Here is a 19,397-nt window from a genome sequence, read left to right as displayed (position 1 = left end):
CAATCGGCCCCGCTGTCGCTGAAACTGGGGCCCACCTAGTCCCTGCACGTTGCACGAGACGATCCTCATGGGGAGCGAGAGAGAACAGATGCTGCCGCAGCAGCAAGACGAGCTATCTTCGAAGCAGGCTTGGATGGGGAGTAATCCGCATCCGAGCGTCCTCTAGATAGGCGAGACTGCAGTGAGTGCCTGGTCCAAGCCCAAGTAGAGCGAGCCGTGCGTAAAGCAACCTCCTCTGTCCAGGAGTCCTCATGAATGAATACATAGCAAGGCAAACACTGCGTATCAGCAAAAAAGTACACCACAATGTGTCTACATCCTGCAGAATCTGGGGGTGTCACCGCAAACTTGGCCAGTGGCCACAAAGTCTGCAGCAAATCTGTAATGCCAAGTTCTCCCGTGTGGTGAGAGAACTCGAGAACCTGTGTATGCAACCATCCCACCACTGAGTCGAGGGACCACTCTGTCTCAGTCCTGCCACATAGGGGGAAGGAGAAACCAACTGCTGAGTCCAAGGCCTCTGTCCCCCTAGCGGCGAGGAACAAAGCGTGGACTCTGAAGCAGGTTGCCTCGTGGTCTGCTGCGGAATCGCCAAGAAAACGAGTAAACCCGTAATCGATGAAATCCCAGCGGCGTCGGAGGTCAAAGCTCGTCAAACCACGAGGGATAGCTGCAAGAGGAGAAGTCTGAATCTGCAGTGGGGGCCGCATGAAGGGCTGACCCTCTCTCGCTAGGAGACTCGTGGCGAAGGCGCTGCCAAGAGATCTCCTGGCCGCAGGCAAGGGTCCAGTCTCCTGAGCCGACTGTGGTACTGAAGTAGGAGGAGGGGGAGAAGGGGCTGGGGGGGGCGGGGGAGAGGAGAAGCGGGGTGGGGCGGCAGAGACATGGGGGGGGCGAGGTGGGGAGTGAGCGGTAGCAGAGGGCGGGGGAGGGCATGAGGAGGAGGAGGGGAGATCGGAAGGCGGAGCGGCAGGCGAGGGTGAAGCTGAGGAGGTGGCTGGCGTAGGGGGCTCCTCCTGCGCAAGAGGACCAAAGCTGTTCCCCGTGGGAACCCACTACTGCTGAGTAGGCACCTGGGGGCCTCTCTGAGTGCCAGGCTGTCGCTGTGGCCCCTGGCGTCGACGGCCACGGGCCTGCTGCCACCCCTCCTCCGCTGGAGCCCCAGGCTCGGAGGGTGGCGCTGAATCTGTGCTCTGTGTCGCTGGCTGTGGTTGCGGCCCAGCCTTGGCAGGCTGGGGCTGAGGCTGGGGTGCGGGTCGTGGTCTCCTCCGCGGACAGGCCTTCGCTAGGTGGCCCATCTGTCTGCAAATGAAGGACTGGTTCGGGAGACCCGAGTACTCCACACTCTGTCTAAACCAACCCCCACTCACCCGAGGCAGAAGGATGACCTTCGGGAGCGTGTGGGTATCTCTGACCAAAACTTGAACTGAAGGGATGCCAGCCGCCTTGGCAGCTACTGATGCTGCCGTACGAGGTGTCTCCAGGACAGTTCCGATGGTGGAGCCAATCCTGGAGAGAAGTGGAAGGTACTCCCTCCGTAAACCCGGAAAGCAGACTGAGATGGGGATGTCCGCCTCCTCTACTAGCACATCCGAAGACGGGTCAAAACCATGTCGCCAGTGTCGAAAGTGGGCGCGTGATGCTCGGATGGCCAATGGACTCATAGCTATGACCTTGGAGGCCATCTCGGAAGTCTCGAACTCAATCTGGTAGTACCCCCATCCGAGAATCTGGACATCCAAGATCTTGCCCACCTCTGCGAGGAGGTGGGCCTGGAGAAGGTCTCGCAGCTCTCCTCTGCTGGGACGAGTGCCGAGAACCTTGCAGATGACAGAAGTCGCCTGCAAGCGTTCTACCTCTGTGGCAAGACTCGCTTGCTCTGCCGGCGTAAGAGCAAGTCGAATGGTGGGCTCAGCGGGGTCGGGCGAGGGGGCTTCATTGGAGTCCCTCTGCGGTGGAGCATGAGCCGCCATTTGTGTCTGCTACTGGTACAGAAAAGGCGGAGGATCGTCGACGAAAAAAGGGGGGGAAGACCTGTTGGACCGAGCACGTCAATGGTGCTGGCGACGCCCGTCAAGCAAGAATGGAGAGGGAGAAGGCTAACGGTAAAAAGCAAGCGAGGGGGGCGGACAGTGGGAGGGGGCGGGCTGGCGTGGTTGACTGCGGGAACTGCTTCGGGCTGGCTGGGCAGCAGGCAGCAACGGGGGGCAGCGCGAGGGGGGGGGGGGGGGGGGGGGGGGGGAGCGGCAGGGAGAGCTGGCTGAGCTGGGCAGCGGGCAGCTGCGGGCTGCCAGTGCAGCGGACAGCAGCAGGGGTAGCGCGAGGGGAAGGGAGCAGCGCGAGGCGGACAAGCGGGAGAGCAGCGCGAGGGAGTGAAGGAGGGCGATGGCGCAAGGGGGGAGAGGTGCGAGCAGCAGCGAGCCTCGAGTTTTGATGGGGTTTCCGAGTCCTTCATGCACTTTTCCACATTGGTTTCCCAAGATTCAAAGCTTGCAATTGCCTCATCCAACTTTTTCTGCATAATACATTCCATTACATTCAGTTCTGCCCGCATTAGAGCCTGCATCTCCCCTTTCACAGATAGATACATCTCATCATGCTTACCAAGCATCGCTTTATCGAATTCTTTCCTCATATCTGCATACATAGAATTCTTAGAACTCTCTGCGTTTGCGTACATCTCTTTCCTGATGTCATCTCTGATAAAGCTGAGCTCAGATTTAATCATCACTTAAACCCTCTCCATCATTAAATCATCTTGGATTCTGACGGTTTTCCCTGCCCGCAATGAGCTTGGCGAGAGTATGCTATCTTTGTTCCTCCGCTTGAAAGTCGCTTTCATTTTTTGTGGCGTGGTGAAGCCACTTGCATCACCATCCTCGACTGGTTAGTCCATCCGAGAGAGAAGAACAAAGCGAGCACTGAGTCAAGGCCTACACCAGCTGAGGTCTATCCGAGAGAGAAGAACAAAGCGAGCACTGAGTCAAGGCCCTCACGAGCTGAGGTCTGGCCTCCGCGCTGGTTGGCCTTGCCCTCGTCACCAAGTCCTCGCCCTTGTCCTGGCTGACTTGACTGCTCTCGTCCTTGCCCTGGCACTGGTCTCGTCTGGTCGCCCTTGGCTCTACTAGCCCTCTCCCTTGGTAGGCAGCTAGCTCTCGCCCTTGGCACAGCTCGCCCTCGTCCTTCAGAGGTTAGGGCCCTCGTCCTCAGGTCCCAACCACCCTCAAGGGTCCTCTTGCTCTGTTGCTAGAGTAGCTACTTCCTTTATTACTTACATAAATGCTGATACAATGGCTAAATGTTGGAATGTTGAGATGCTAATGGGTACTTGATGCAGATGCTTGGTATTGCTGAGATATTGAAGGGTACTACGCGTACTTTTGTGCTTGATACAGCGGGGTCGATGACGACGAGGGTGTGGGCTAATCTGCTATCGCCGAGAGTGGCGATGGCTGAAACTGAAAATCGCTGGTGCTGCTAATGGTTGAGGGCTGAATCGGTGATGAGGCGAAGGCTTGAAATCAACGGTGATTGTATGGCTGAATGCTGGCTAAAAAACGCTGATGCAAGGCTGCAAAAACGTTGGTACTGCTGGTCTTTGAGAGGCTCGGCTTCTCTGATCCTCTAGCCTCGTCATGGTTGCAGATTCTAGCCATCGACATTGCTAGCATTTTTCAGCATTCAGCCATAGCCTCGTCGTTGTCATTGACGTCATCATCATCGTCTTTGACATCGTCGCCGTCAAGCATCACAGCATTTAAAACCATTGTACCAGACTTTGTGCAATCTAAAGAAAATACCTCTCTAATAGAGAGGGGCCCCCTTGGAGGGGGGGTTTTGGACCCCATCTGGTGTCGTATCTTCTCTCTCTCTCTCTACCACTCACAACACTTTCTCGCACAGTTTTCCACTCTCTTGTTTTGGTCATTGCACAATCTCTTATTAACTCAAGGAAGGCTCTCCCTTCCCTTCCGTAGAAGGAACCTTGAGCACCCATTGATCACTCATCATGAGCTTGGAGCATCATTCACTGCCGCTGCACATTACACGTGGAGTGCATCGCTGAGAAAGGTACGTCTACCTCAAATACGGCCGAGCACAGCCACAAAACAGTCCCCCACTCCCTAATATGCTTGTGGGAGATACTGGAGCCACCATCAGACATGAATCTGAACTCCAACACCCCCTCCTAGCTCTTGGATGGGAAACAAATTCAAGGGAGCTGGCATGAAAGGATAATATCCCCTGTGGAAGAGGTTTGGTGAAGATATCAGTAGGGTTATCTGACATTGGAATGTACTCTAGTTGAATAGAGCCATCCTTGGTCTTCTCACAAACAAAATCGTACTAAATCTCTATATGCTTGGTCCCAGCATGGAACACCACATGGATGTAGTTTGCACGAGCGCTTATTATGTTGGTGAGCATCCACAGAGATGAAACCCTCGATTTCAGTCCAATTGGGCTTTTGTTGTGCGTATAACGATAGTTCACAATGGTTAGTTTTGTATTTGGTAGTTGGTGAAAGGTTTCTCCATAGTGGATCCCTTCTTTTTGAGCTTAATCTTTGACGACGAGTTTTGCTTTGTGCTTGTCAAGATTACCACTCTACTATATATTTTGTCATACATACTCATGTAATGATGATATCTTCCTCCTAGGAAGCTTGTCTACAAGATTCCTCTATATGTCACAAATGGAAGACAAATCTTCCTCCTTGAAATGTGGAATTTTATAGTGTCGTCTGCATTGGAAGGCTTTGCATGACTTGATATGATACTAATTATTAAACAAAGGTTCAATTTAGCGACACACCTAATGGTAGACATTTACTTCTGGTCCTCCTTGCAAGAGATGAGGATTTCTGATTTAGAGAAGATTTTAGCGGCTTATAAGGTAGCTTGCAGGAGAAGAGTCAGACTTAGATGTGAAAGAATAGGATGGAGAATCTTTGGATAAAGAATTAGGCTCAAGTGGAGATCTATGAAATGGGGGGGGGGAATAAGAGGAGGTGGTCAGGAATCAAGGAGCAAAGAGGCTTGATAGAAAGAAAAGATGACCGCTGTGTATCGCAACCACATTGGAGCTTATGTTACAGCATTACACAAGACTCGAACCCATGTATTGAATTGCACACTCATCTAAAAGTACTAACAAGAAGTGTAGAAGAAAAGAATGATTTTTAGATTGTACATTTCTTTCTTTATACTATCCCCTTGTGGAAGGCATTGCACGTGCTGTCTTCCTTATGGTTTCAACTAACTTTTGCAAACCATTGCATGCTTTGCACAATAATTTCATCTGACGGTTTTATTGGTTTGAATTAGGGCAATCATGCCGAATTGGTAACTGTTATTTTTAATCGAAGTGCTGCAGCTTCATCAGACTGGATTGCTGTTTTTTCGCCTGCCAAGTTCAAGTAAGTGTTCTTTACTAAGAGTTAAACAACTCTTTAAGAGTCATATGGTGATAAGTAGAGAGCATTTAGAAAAGCTTGATGAGCTACTTTGAAGGCGTGGTGGGAGTTCGCATTGTAGTTAACTGGATAATTTTATTGGTATTCAGAGGTTCATGCAATGTTGAAGCAAAGTGGAAAGGATGCATGTATCAACTTATTTACAAGGATTTAGGTTTCCATAGGGAAATTGTAAGAGCTTGGACCTTATGCTAGATAATTGAATATAAAATGACTTATGAGGCAGTCAGGGATAGTTCTTCTTGTGAGTTACTTGGGGTTAAGGAACCAAATTACGAAAGTTCAGTGGACAAGGTTCAGCAAGGGACTATCTACAATGTCTTGGCAAGGAAAAGTGCTCTTAAGGTGGACGAAGAGCAAAAGAAGGTATGTAGTATGGAAAGTCCACAACTTCTAGACAACGACAGATGCTCGGGGAGTCGAGAAAGTTTCTGGTATCCAGCGTATAATCAGATATACTTCAAAGGAAAAATTTTGGGGAACTTTATGGAGAAATCTGTGCGCTGTGTTGCCAGGGGGAACGGGGTGAGCTTCGATTTTTTAAAATGACAATATGTCTGGGCAGATGCTAAGTTTGTTGAGAGAGGCTTTCTACAGCTTTATATAAAAAATACTTTAGGGCAGTCTAGGCCTACCATTAGGAATTTATTGCTACTGTTCATGTAGCCTTGCGGGTATATCAAAGAATGTTGTGTTACCGATAGTCAACACAAGGATGGAAGGCACTAGTGTTTAGTGTTTCTTATAGGCACATGCAAGGCAGGGATGCTCTTTGCTATTTTGTTGCTTGTCCATATCAATTTGTTTTGGCAGTAGCCCCACAAATTTTGAGCTTGTAGGGTTGCAGATAGACCTCCAAATATTAATTTATGGTTCTTTTGTGAGCTGGTGAAATGAGAGTACCAAGTGTACCCTGCTTGCTAGTTTGGTGTAATTGATTTAAACAAATTGCACGCCTCAAATTTCTTCAATTGCTCTTTAATAGGGATTTTATTTACAGTGCATCTCTTTGTGTGGAAAGCGATGATTTGGAGGATGCGCCTTTCTTTTGCAACGCCCCAATCAAGGTAGAACTGTAAAATCGTCGAGGAATAGAAACACATGTTGTGGTTAAGAAGTGTGTCCAGATTGTTAAGGGCTTTTTCTGTCAACTATCAGCAGTTAAGACTGATCCTACAAATTGGAGTCTGTATGGAGTAAAGCTACTCAAAGAGAGGTTTCTGTGCTAGCATCTCCTACACCACATACAATCAAGGCCTTCAAATCATTCTAACAATTGGCCAAAATGCACCAAGCATATTTTCTGCCATTGGATTGAGGAAAGTCTTATTAATATTCTTTGTGGGATGTAGTTTTGGATGTCATATTTCATCCATCGTCATTGTTGTCCTTGTTTCGGCGTCTTTACCCTGCCTTTTGAAAAGAAAATTATTGTCCTTATTAACATCTCTGGCCCTGCCCATTTCTTGCTATCCTTGTTTCAATGTCTCTAGCTCTGCCCTTTTCTTCTGACAGAGCATACAATCAAGGTCTTGCTAATCATTTTGACAGGCAGCAAAGAATACACCATGCATGCTTCTGGCTTTTCACTCGAGGAACCTTTGACATTTTCGGTGGGATATTAATGTGCTGTCCTCGTTTAATGTGTTTAGCCCTGACTATTTTGGTCCTTGTTTCAACGTCTCTAGCCCTGCCTATTTCTTTATTTTTGTCCTTGTTTCAATGTCTCTAGTCTTGCCCATTTCTTTCTGTGTTCAAGCACAAAAACTCCTTGACTGTGGATATGAAAAAGGAATTCGTGTGAAGAATGCACATTCAAAACACTCGAAACAAAACAGTTTTAGTGAAGCGTGGTCTTCTTGAGAGCTTAATGTGGGGTATCAGCAATGCTCCATACGATGAGATGCAATCTGTAGCTATGAAGCTTCATCGGTAAGTATGCTGGGTCCTTTTCAAATCTGATAGTATATTTCAAGTTCTGTGAGGCTGTATTTGTGGTCCTTCGATTTTGAGGAAATATTCTGGTAACATTGTTGCTGATGCTGTAGAAATGTTGTGGTTGTAAATGTGGCTTTAGGAAAGAAATGATTTGGCTTTTAGAAATGATACATGTTCCAAGTGCTGCTACCTAACCACAAAAGTTCACTGCATGGAACAGTGTTTGGATATTACAGTGCTAGTCGATGGTTCTGAAATCGTTTAGCGTTTGTTTTCACTTCTTCCCCTTTTTGGCCACAGTACCAATTTGCAAACTTCACCTCTGCTGATTACGAAATATCTGGAAGGGGAATGCTACACTTGAGACTAATCAATCAGCGTGCTGATTTCTCTTTTGCTTACTTTTCTGGCGGAATAACCAGTGTAAGGTTTATTATTTCCTTGGATAGAAGAATGTTTTCTTAAAACTAGTTTTCAGGGGTATACAGTTGGTTTTTTTTCTGATTATCAACCCTAGAATTTGTTCAGATTCATATTTGATTCTTCTGACTTGTTTTGTCATCTTTGCTTTGAGCAGCCTGTGCTACTTGCAATTTCTGAGCCCATTAGGTTCTGGAATCCAAAAGCTCCTCTTTATCCACGGTTGGCTCTTGGAAGATCTTGGAATGAGGTAAGGTAAATGCAGGTTAGGGTTTTTCTGGATACACACTTGAAGAAGCAACTCCTCTTGAGACAAAATATACATTGTTACAAGATGGTAGTCACTTGGACTAGCGGTTATGGAATTCATGAAGCCATTCCTATTGTCCGATGGGGAACAGAAGAATTCAAGATTGAGAACCATGTCTCTGCAGGCACATTGACCTATGAAAGACATGACATGTGTGGTAATCTTTATTGCTCTTTAATGAAAATCTTTTTTTTTTTGCCTTCTGTTGTTTGACATGCTGGTCTCCCTGATTCTCTTATATGGGTCACCTATGTGGGAACCTAACCTCTATCATGCAAGGATGGAGGTCAATTTGGGCCAGATAAATATTTATGGTGGATAGCAGCCCATGGGAGACCACCTGTTGTGATGATATCATGCATGATTTGGAGACTCACCTCTCACTGGAATTTGGAGTTCCATTGAACAAATTTGTACGTCATTGCAAAATTTGAGGATTGAGAATAGATGAGAGAAATGAAATGAAATGTTATATGAAACATCTTCAAAAGGCCAAAATGACCTATGAGACCCAGAAAGTTACCAGCTTGGGGGAATTTGATAAAGTGTCTGGAAGGAACTAAGAGAAACTGAAAGCAAAACAAAAGGTAAAATAGAAATGACTATTCTGACCACTATGATGTGTCATTGCAGTTCGAGAATTACAGATATCTGGGGCTCTTCTTGTTCTAGCTTACATGTTGCGATGGATGTAGGAGCTTGTCTCTATAACGCCACCTATCACCATCAAATGAAGAAGATGGGACGGTTGTTTGTGCTACTAGCTATTTGTGTGATTGATTGTGCGTACAAGTGAAAAGCAGAACAATGTTAGTTTTTCAACAAGGGAAACGTGTGAGATTTAATTAAGGAAAAGCGACAAAACAACCTAGCTGCAGTGAAAGTTGGAGGGTTTGGGAGGTGGAGGAGCCTGCATTGCTGGTTGTCAGGCTTGTAGAGTTGTGTCTAGAATCTGGCTCTTCTCTATACGTCAATGGGCAAGTGGTTTTAGCTCTGCACATGAGCCTCTTGTCTAGTATGACTTTCTATCTATGGTGTACACACACATAAGGGTTCGTTTGTCAAGCAGAATCTTGTGCATATGATGTCTCAAAATTTCCCCTCGTATCTTTAGACCTTTTCCTGATTCTTCTCATGTTTTTTCCTTGAAGGGGCTTGATTTGGGTAGAGATAACCCCTCTTTAGTTTGTAATATTGACTGCCATAGAGTCCCCTTTGGACCATGCTTTTTACAAATGGAACCATGTGAGCTTTGGTGGGTTTTGAGGGAGCTTTTTGATCTTCTTTCCTCTTGTTTTTTCTGGAAGTGCTGACATCTGTTGATGTTCTGAGTCATTGGGTCCATTATACTAGGTGTGGGACATTCAAGGAAGCTCCTTACGAAGGTAAGTGTAGTGGAGAGAAATCTGTGTTTAGGGGAGACTGTTAGGGGAGAGTAGTGCAGCCCGCATTCCCTTATGCGAGACTCTCCAGGATGTTGTGTACACTTTGTAACAGTTACGTACGTGTGGCATTGTAATAACATCCTTTATCATCTAGAGAAAGCCAGGGTGTCTCACATCATTTTCCAGAAACGTGTCAAGAGATTGCGCCCAAACTGCACGGATCACTTTCTGTGCATACTCTAGCTGCATGTAGTGGCTCGTATGTGTAGCAGGGCTACAGTGTCACTTCACAGGACAGACAGTTGGACAGTTGGTTACAGTTGGTCTGGTTCACACTGGACGGACCCTCTGGGCTGGGGGGTGACACGTGGCAGGGTACCGACGGTGGTCTAGTGGACATGTGGCCAGGTCACCACCACCACTCAGTTTGGAGATAGACTTAGCTGACTTTGGAGATAGACTTAGCTGACTGGACATTTATGAGCCGTTGGTGGCTCTTTATGATTGTACATGTGAGTAGTAGCGGTAGGGTCAGGATCATCATCTTCTTTTACATCGGGTCCAGCATCGTCGTCGAGGTCAGTGAGTCTATACACAGAGCATTTATTTACCATCCTTGCACATCTGAGCCTTGTCACCCCATTGTACCTGAGAGTCCTGGGCTGGAGCTGAGTGTGCTGCCACGCCATAGTCTGTATCAGTTCTTTGAGATAGTCGAGTCATTTGTTGTGGTCTACTGTTGCTGTTGTGTCTCTGTGAGCTCAGTTGTTGTCTATTGTTTCCTGTTTTCAGTCTGTTTTGAGTGAGATTGTCACGCAAATTGCATTGAGGAGCACCCATTGTAGAGAGCTCGACACACTATCTGCGCTACAGGTGCTCTCATTTTGGCGATCACGGTGGGACCTCAACTGAAATCTCACTTTGTGAGCTACAAATCTTGAAGCTGGTTAGGTTTATCTAGCTTCGCCTACCTTGCCTTGCACTGTCTCCTCTTGCCTGGTCCAACTGGTCTAGTCCTCCCTCGCCCTAGTCATCTCTCGCCCCTGGTCCAACCAGTTCTCGTCCCTGGTCTAGTCCTTCTCGACCCTGGTCTAGTCCTCCCCGTCCCTGGTCCACCTTGGTCTAGTCACTTGCCTGGTCTAGTAGAGTCTAGACCAGTCTTCAGCCAGTTCAAGGTTTTCTTGCCCAAAGCTTGGTTGGGTTGGTGGTCACTGCATGACACATACAAGGCGGTCAGTCGAGCGTCAAAGCACACTATTGAGCCCTCAGAAGTACTACAACAGAAGACGACCTTTGGTACCTAGTAGAAGTCCATCAACCTCATCACCCATACCTCCACATACATCACCCATTCCTTCATCAGGTTCCACATCTTCTAGATCACCTTCTCCAGTAAAGCTCTCTCCTATTCTGCTACAGCAGGCTATTGAGCAACAGGCTCAGCAAGGGGCCATGGAGGCTTTGGCAAGTGTTTTGGCCAAGGTAAACATCAAGTCCCCTACCTTCAAAGGACTCTCTTCAGAAGATGTTGACACCATTTGCAACTTGGGCAGCCTTAAGACAACAGTTCTGTGCAGCTTTCAGGCGAGGTGACTACCAGGAGAAGGTGTTGGATGAGCTGGCCAACATGGTGCTCCAGCCAAAGGAGACTTTTGCAGAGCTTATGACTAAAACCAAGTCTCTGGTTGCCAAACTTCCCCAGCAACCCGGTGAATTCATGGTTAAGAAGTGGGTGGAGAAGGTGCTCCCCAAAACCTCTCAGCAAAAACTCCGAGACAGTCTCCGAACCGACGCCACTCTGGAGGGATTCATTGCAGCTGCTACTAGGATAGAGGAGGCTAGGAAGCTGTTCAACAACTCCCCTCACATAGAGACCCCCTCTGGGTTTTCGGAAAGTCCTGGTGATCCGTTAACTTCTTTACGTAGGGAACTGGAAGCCCTACAGTTACAGCGAACTCTTCAAGAGGAGAGGTCCTTCTCTCTTAGACAGGAGAAGCGTCCACATCACGAGGCATTGGAACAGATCAAGCGCGAGCTAGAAGAGCTCAAGGGTCAGCAAAAGACTAAGGCTACGGTTTGGTGTAGCTCATGCCGCTCTCCAGGGCACCCTCCACAGGAATGCCCCCTTATGGTTTACTGCCACTTTTGTGAAAAATCTGGACATGAGGAGAAGGATTGTTACTACCTCAAGGGATTGCGACAAATACATCAAAGTCTTGGTCCTACTCTTCAACAAGGGCCAGCACCTGCATCGAACATGGTTTCTCCTTGTGGCCATCCACACCATATGCCACCTTTGCTGACAGCCCCTCCTATGGAAGGTATGCCAAGTACTTTTCCGTCTCAGAGCTTTTATCACACCCTTGCTTCCTCATCACCTCAAAGCTTCTATGCCTACACCTCCAACTCAATGCACCAGGAGCAAGGACCACCTCACCCTTCGACTCGCCCTTTGAATCGGCCCATTTTGTGCTACAGATGCAGGGAATAGTGGCATTACCAAAGCAAATGCCCCCTGCCAGAAGGGTCCCCTCCTTGCCGTCATTGCCCTGAAACACGGGATCACTACAGTAAGGATTGCCCTAAACTTCGTGTATCCACGGCTTCGAACTCAAGTCAAAGCCAAAATGAGTTTGCCTTTCCCAAGCTCAATTTGATAGCAGTGAGCACCGTTTCTCAGCCGCCCCCTTCTACCCACTTGGTTACCCCTCAAAATAAGCCGCCGCAGTTGGCAGAGGAGCCATCGGACGTCCACACCCGGGCCCAGAGAGCCGCTCTCGGTCTTAGCATTCCAGCAAGTTCAACTCTCCCACACATTCTCACACCAGTGGATACCCTGCCTGCAGTTCTTAACAAGCTATCCCCCCGTGCCATGAAAGAATCCAAATCTTTGCTCTCCGATATTGATGAAGCTTTCTTGGAAGCAGTTTCCGATCTACAAAAGATCAAGGTACCCGAGAAACAACCGGTAGAACAGGAAAAGCTCACAGCAGAGACAGTCTTGAAGAACACCTTCCAACAAGTGTCCCTCTATGACATGCTGTGACTAGATGCGAATTTTAGAAGTGACACCCTTGCTGTTATTCAGTCACTTTACCCCGGAGTAAGTCCTAGTGGCGGGCACCTCCCAGTGCGACCATCAGAGTCCTATATGATATCCAATCCCGCTGCTCCACTCACTGATTATAGAAGCCCTCGCCTGACAGTGTCCGTTTTGGGTCGGCAATTCTCAGGAGTGATAGTGGATGGTGGATTTGGCATCAACCTGATGCCCGAGTTCACTATGTTAGCTCTAGGTCTACAGCCTACTCGCCCTGCTCCCTTCACAGTTACATTGGCCGACCAGCGGACAGTCTACCCAGTGGGCATGGTGGACAATGTGCCTCTGCAGGTACAAGACTTTACTCTTAACTTGGATTTTGTTGTGGTTCGTCTTCCCGAGGTTGAGGGCGGATTTCCCTTGCTCATTGGAAGACCATGGCTACGACACACTAAAGCACTTCATGATTGGGGAAACGATGCAATGTGGATACATACTTTTGGCTCCCCGATGCAACCCATTCTCTTAGGAGGTATGGATCCCGTGGTGCAACAAGTTTCTTTGTCAATGGAAACCAACCCTGAACAAGAACAACCTACTACACCTGAAGGGTCAGACGAAGATCTGCTAGAGTGGTTAGAAGCTACCAAATCTATGCCGTGCTATGGAGTCTCTATTCACTCCTTGCCTAGAGGTACACCCTCTTCCAATGTGTCCACAGCAACTAAAACCAATGAGCCACCTGAGCTAGCTCAAAGGTTGAAGGTCATAGAAGTTACCCCGGATGTGCCCTTGGTGGAAGTCTTTTAATTTGGTGAGCCTATGGAGGATCATAGAAGCGGGCAGAAATCTCCTCGACAGGAGTTCACCCCACCCCCTCTCTTACCCTCGCCCCTACCCACCCCCTCCCTTGCCCTCGCCCTAACCAGCCCCCCTCGCCCCTACCCAAACCACCCCACCCCCCCCGACCCCCACCCCAACCCACCCCCTCCCTTCCCCTCGCCCCTAACGAGCCCCCCCTCGCCCCTACCCACCCCCTTCCACTACTCTCCCCTATCTAGCCTTCCCCACCCCTCTCAGCCTCAGCAAGTTCCACCCCCCCCCCCCCCCCCCCCCCCCCCCCACCACCCCCGCATGATCAGCTTGCTCTATGCATTCACTTGGTTGCCATCTTGTTGCTATGAAGGCCTTTTCGTTCTGCCATCATGATGGAGCTTAACCCTATTTACGGTGTTACTCGGGCTTATTGTCATCCCTCTTTTCCCTTCCCACCCCTCTCAGCCTCAGCAAGTCCCCCCCCCCCCCCAACACACACACACACCCCGCATGATCAGCTGGCTTTATGCATTCACTTGGTTGCCATCCTATTTGCTGTGAAGGCATTTTCGTTTTGCCATCATGATGGAGCTTAACCCTATTTGCGGTGTTACTCGGGCTTATGGTCATCCCTCTTTTCGAGAAGAGTGTTGTTGCAAAAAGTGTGGCAAGGTTCATCTGCAACTGCAAGCATGGACCAGGTCATTTTCCTATCACTACGGTTAGGGAAGATAAAGATGCGTTGGAATCAAACTGAGCTTATCTCTTTGCTATAAAGCCTCATTTTTTGCCAATTGGGATTCTTAGGCTATGCAATCATACATACTGGGTTCCTGCCCAGTTAGAGGCTTAAGGCGATTGCAAGCAGTGCAGTGTTTTTAACTCCACTTTTGAGGTACATAAGGTCATGGGCCTAACACCTGCTTCAAGAAAGATGTACGGATGCAGTACCTAGTGGTTTTCCTTCACAGTTTTTTTAGTATTCCTCTCACCGAGACGGTGAGCGGTCTTGTGGCGGGCAACCTGTAGCAGGGCTAGTGTCACTTCACTGGACAGACAGTTGGACAGTTGGTTACAGTTGGTTTGGTTCACACTGGACGGACCCTCTGGGCTGGGGAATGACACGTGGCAGGGTACCGACGGTGGTCTAGTGGACATCGTGGCCAGGTCACCACCACCACTCAGTTTGGAGATAGACTTAGCTGACTGGACATTTATGAGCCGTTGGTGGCTCTTTATGATTGTACATGTGAGTAGTAGCGGTAGGGTCAGGATCATCATCTTCTTTTACATCGGGTCCAGCATCGTCGTCGAGGGCAATGAGTCTATAACAGAGCACTTATTCACCATCCCTGCACATCTGAGCCTCGACACCCCATTGTACCTGAGAGTCCTGGGCTGGAGCTGAGTGTGCTGCCATGCCAGAGTCTGTATCAGTTCTTTGAGATAGTCGAGTCATTTGTTGTGGTCTACTATTGCTGTTGTGTCTCTGTGAGCTTAGTTGTTGTCTATTGTTTCCCGTTTTCAGTCTGTTTTGAGTGAGATTGTCACGCACATTGCACTGAGGAGCACCCACTGTAGAGAGCACGACACACTATCTACGCTATAGTATGTTGTGCCTAATTTCTTGCATCCACGTGGCTTTAATGTCTTACTCTTAAAGCTTTGCATATCTGGTGCTTCATAATCTTCATCGCATATGCTAGAGCATTTTATTGCTTACAATCAGGATCCCTGTTATGTCAAGCACATGAAGGAGAGAGCCATGAAGACCATTTCAAGCAAGGGAAGGATCTGGTGGGTTCTCTAAATCCCCAAATCAAAGTAAATGTCCCGAACGTGAAGGCCCTGAGGAGCCCAATTTCTTCGTAGACAGACAATGCATGGGTGGGAATACCAATTTTTCCGGTAGGAGTTCCTATTATCTCTGGAATTGCAGGGGAACGAAATCCTTGGGTGCACAATGGGATCTTTGGATCCAACATTCCGGAACAAAATAATGACATGCCAGGAAACCATAATGGTTTCAATGGAGGAATGGCAGGCATGCTAGGTCCTAATCACAACTCCATTTTTGAGGACAATCCATGGCTATCGAGGAGGTATTGCACCTACTTTTGGTTCAACCTTTGGAGGTACCAGTAACACGTTGCTACGCCCCACCCCTTATGATCAACTTACACCATGGGGTGTTCAGAAAGACTACAAGGAATTAGGCCAAAGTATCAAGTTTGACACCTTTCACGGATGGGGAGAAGGATTTAGCTTTCACACAACAGTTTGACGCAGCCTTCTCTGGAGGGAATTTCACAAAAGCTTCTAAAGTCTGAAAAGCTTCCTCTTTCCTGAAGGGAGATGCTGAGCAATTACAAAGCCAAGCTCCTAGAATGTGGCTTGAATTTGCATCTTTATGGCTAACTTCCTCTTTTGAAGTTGATGTCCTTTTAGATTGCAATCAACTACTCTTTGAAGAAGGAGAGACTCTATGAGACTATGACAAGAAATTCTGGGATTCCTACCTTCCAGTTGCTTCATTTGGCCTAGTCATCTTGGCAGAGTAATTAGAGAAGTATTGCTGTGGGCTTCCTCAAGAACTTAAACGTTATTGAAGCAGAAGGAATCCAACAAGTGATGGCTCATGCTCACGATGGGTACAAAGCTGTTGGTGGGAAAAGCTGACATTCGGCAAGAAGAAGTAGTCTAAAGATCAGTCCAAGATTAAGAACCAGTCCCAGAAGCAAGATAACAAGAAGAACCGTTTTCGGAAGAGGAAATCAGCAAAGGGCCTAAAGATGGTGAAGAAAAGATGGAATGGTTCAAGCGAGGAAAGTGCTTCACATGTGGCAAGGTGGGACACAAGTCGGCTGCCCCACTAAACACTCTAAAGACAAGCTCGTGTCCACCAAAGCTATGGAGGAGTGAAAATACAAGAAGTCCAAAACAGCTGGACTAGTACATGACATCTTGGGGATGCAGCTTGAAGATGACTTTACAGAGTTATATCGGGCTTGGGGAGAAGTTCGAGATCAAGAGGTGTTTATCTTCTTTGATGATGGAGCCAAGGAGAATTTTATTTCTCCTAAAGTTGCGGCCAAGCTTGGAGTGAAGCCAAAGGAGATGGGGCCACAAATGGATGCTGTAGCACCAGGACATGAAGTGATGGTTACTCCTTTGATCGCGGCAATCTGCGGTTGCATGTCCAAGGTTTTGTTGGATAAGATGACTGATACATCATGCCTCTTGAAGGGTGTGATGTCTTAGTACGGATGCCATGGCACCATAAAAACCATGTAATGATTGATTCTCGAGATAAGAAACTGTACTTGCAACAAAGAGGCAAAGAGCTTGTGCTCAATGTCAAACTTCAAGGCGGGCCTGCTCCAGTTGTATTTACTTCTGCAGTGTCCAAGTTAATGAAAACACATCTTTCCGCGTACTTGATTTTTTTCAAGGGCAGAGGATCTTCTTCAGATAATTCTAATCTTTCACAAATGGGTCAAAGTTGCTTAGAATTCTTGATGCAAGAGATTCCTTTTCTTGGCCACATATTTCTTTTGAAGGTGTACACATGGATCCAGCAAAGGTGGTAGCCATCCGCGTCTGGCCACCTCTTCGACATGTGCATGATGTGTGCAGTTTCTTGGGTTTGTGCTCTTACCGTATCAAGTCGTTTGCTGAAATTGCAGCTCCACTACATACTCTTACCCGCAAAGGAGTCTTCATTTGGGGGCAGAAGGAGGATGCTGTTTTTGAATGCCTCAAGGAGAAACTCACAACTTGACCAATTCTAGTATTACTCGATCTTCAAAAATCTTTTGAAGCTCTTTTGATGGATGTGGGACTCCGTGGGAGTAGTATTGGGAAGGTTTTGCAATAGGATGGGCACGTCATAGCATATGAGTGCCGACTTTTGACTAAGGCAAAGCGCGTCTCACAAATTTATGAGAAAGGAAGTCTTGGTGATCATCCATGCCTTGACTTCCTGGAAGCATTATCTTTTGGGGGCTGATTGTACATGCGTACGTATCACCAAAGTTTGAGGCATTTTCTTGCTCAGACCAAGTTGTCTAAAACCGGCTTGTAGTCTTACTAAAGGGCGGTAAACTTTAGCTCACACCCGTAAAATACATGGTCTTTCCCTGTACTATACGACACAAAGTAACTTCACCAATAGTCCCGTAGCTGGATCTCACCACTTCAAAATAATTCACAACTTGGTAGCTAGAGTGCTCCCAAGTAGACAAGGACACTTTGTTGGTGCCAAAGGTTGGTACCCCTTTCGGTATTTCTTTATTCTTATTGCACTTGAGAAATCCTGTAAACTTCTACAAGATGTCCCACTTTTTTCAGGCTGAAATTCCCCTACTCTAGCCCAATTTTGGCAGCATAGCGACATTAGAAGTCTCCACGGACAAGAACCCAAGTAAACGGTGATTTCCCACACACTCTAGAGCACTTTTATGAGAAATTACAGCATGCTGAATTTTTTGTGTTTCTGGCCTCGAAAATGCACCAAAACACCTGTATTTGTATGACAATTCCCTAGCTTCCCAGCATACATGCTTACAAGAGTATTTCCAACTTCTCCATGTAGCTCTTCTTGTAGCAATCCTCTTTTTTGAATTTCACCATGTAGCTTTTCACCTTTACTTATGGCCCCCAAATCTCTCCAAGCATTCAAGCTGCAGATGAAGGTCCTTGCATCCGGACAGGCACCTGCTAGCTGCAAACAATCAAAGGACTCCAAAACCTTGTCATTTTTCTCAAGGGGTAGAGCAATGCCATAATGTTTGGCAATTGCCTCACAAAATGAGTTATCCCCACTAGGAAAACCTAGAAAATTGTACGCTCTAAGCACAACCAGCAACGAGATTGAGTCAGGCTTTGTACCTTCTCCTACCATGCTGTTGAAAATCTTGAAAACATCAGCTGTCTGTCCAAGTTTTGCATATCCGGACATAAGCGCAGTCCATGAAACCACGTCTCGAAAGCTCTTGGGACATTTAGGCATCATTGTGGCTGAAACCCTAACCCTGCAAAAAATTACAGCAAGCTGAAATTCTCTGTTTTGTGCTCTGATTCGTGTGCTGATTGCTCCTGTGGGTAGCGCTCAAGCTCCCACATGTGTAGGGTTACTTGCCCTTTGATATAGACAAGATTTCTCACGAGAAATCTCTCTAAATCGTTCTGTTAGCGTGCTACTTGCTTTGAATAAGTGGTTAGTTGACTCAGTACCTGTGCAAGAGGCTCTTGCCTCGGCAATCGAGCATAGAATCCCCACAACTATACATAACAAATGAATAGCCCTTGAGCTGGTCATCATGAATATGTATTCAAAAGGGGAGAGAGATGCACGAGAGCGGAATCATTGTGCGACATAAAACAGAGGAGAAGGCAAGATTTCCATTAAAGTTGTGAACGTGCACCTAGTACGTACGCACACACTTTTTTTTTTATAGTAAGTGCATTTGATTAATTTACAAGTGGGAAACCTCCAAAGAGGGAAAACCCACAACAAGAAGTCGATACATCAGGGTGAACACCAATGTGTTCAAGTATAAAAAGTCTCTAAAAGCAAACATAAGAAAGCTGATAAAGGTCAGGCGATATATCCCCAGCAGCGATGGCAAAGCGCAAGGATTACCGAAGAGACATCTTGATAGGGGAAAGGGTCCAGATCAATGTGGTCAAACATGCTGGAGTTGCGTTGGCGCCAAATACTCCAGAAGGTCCAATATCTGACCCATGTGAAGAAAGTACACACACACACACACACACACACACACACACACTATAGTCACTTATGAGCAAAATCAGCCCTCCTCTCTCTCATATCGAATTTGGGCGCCCCATTTTGGCTGAGGTGTCGTTCATTGCTTCAGATTGCCAAGTGTCCACTTTGCCCATTTGGTTTAATTACCTAGTACCCACCAACTTATGAAGTCTTGTTGAGGGCCCTAAATGACTTTAACTTAGCCTAGCCACTTCTCTACTAGTCAAATTTCAGTGCCG

The 19,397-nt window shown here is 47.2% G+C and overlaps 1 protein-coding gene across 1 annotated transcript in view; it reads left to right on the top strand.

Annotated features, from left to right (window-relative positions):
- Window positions 1–19,397, top strand: part of LOC147462489 (nucleotide pyrophosphatase/phosphodiesterase-like) — a 145,259-nt gene that overhangs the window by 83,735 nt on the left and 42,127 nt on the right. Inside the window, exons 4-8 of the mRNA XM_086493680.1 lie at window positions 5,328–5,419; window positions 6,477–6,543; window positions 7,715–7,837; window positions 7,992–8,084; window positions 8,169–8,301. Coding sequence (XP_086349806.1) covers window positions 5,328–5,419; window positions 6,477–6,543; window positions 7,715–7,837; window positions 7,992–8,084; window positions 8,169–8,301 — 508 coding nt within the window. The remainder of the gene's footprint in view (window positions 1–5,327; window positions 5,420–6,476; window positions 6,544–7,714; window positions 7,838–7,991; window positions 8,085–8,168; window positions 8,302–19,397) is intronic.

The sequence above is a fragment of the Adiantum capillus-veneris genome, chromosome 2 (genome assembly GCF_014529385.1).
Source record: "Adiantum capillus-veneris isolate H3 chromosome 2, ASM1452938v2, whole genome shotgun sequence".
In the NCBI taxonomy this organism is placed as follows: Eukaryota; Viridiplantae; Streptophyta; class Polypodiopsida; order Polypodiales; family Pteridaceae; genus Adiantum; species Adiantum capillus-veneris.
This window is presented reverse-complemented; position numbering and strand designations above follow the sequence as displayed.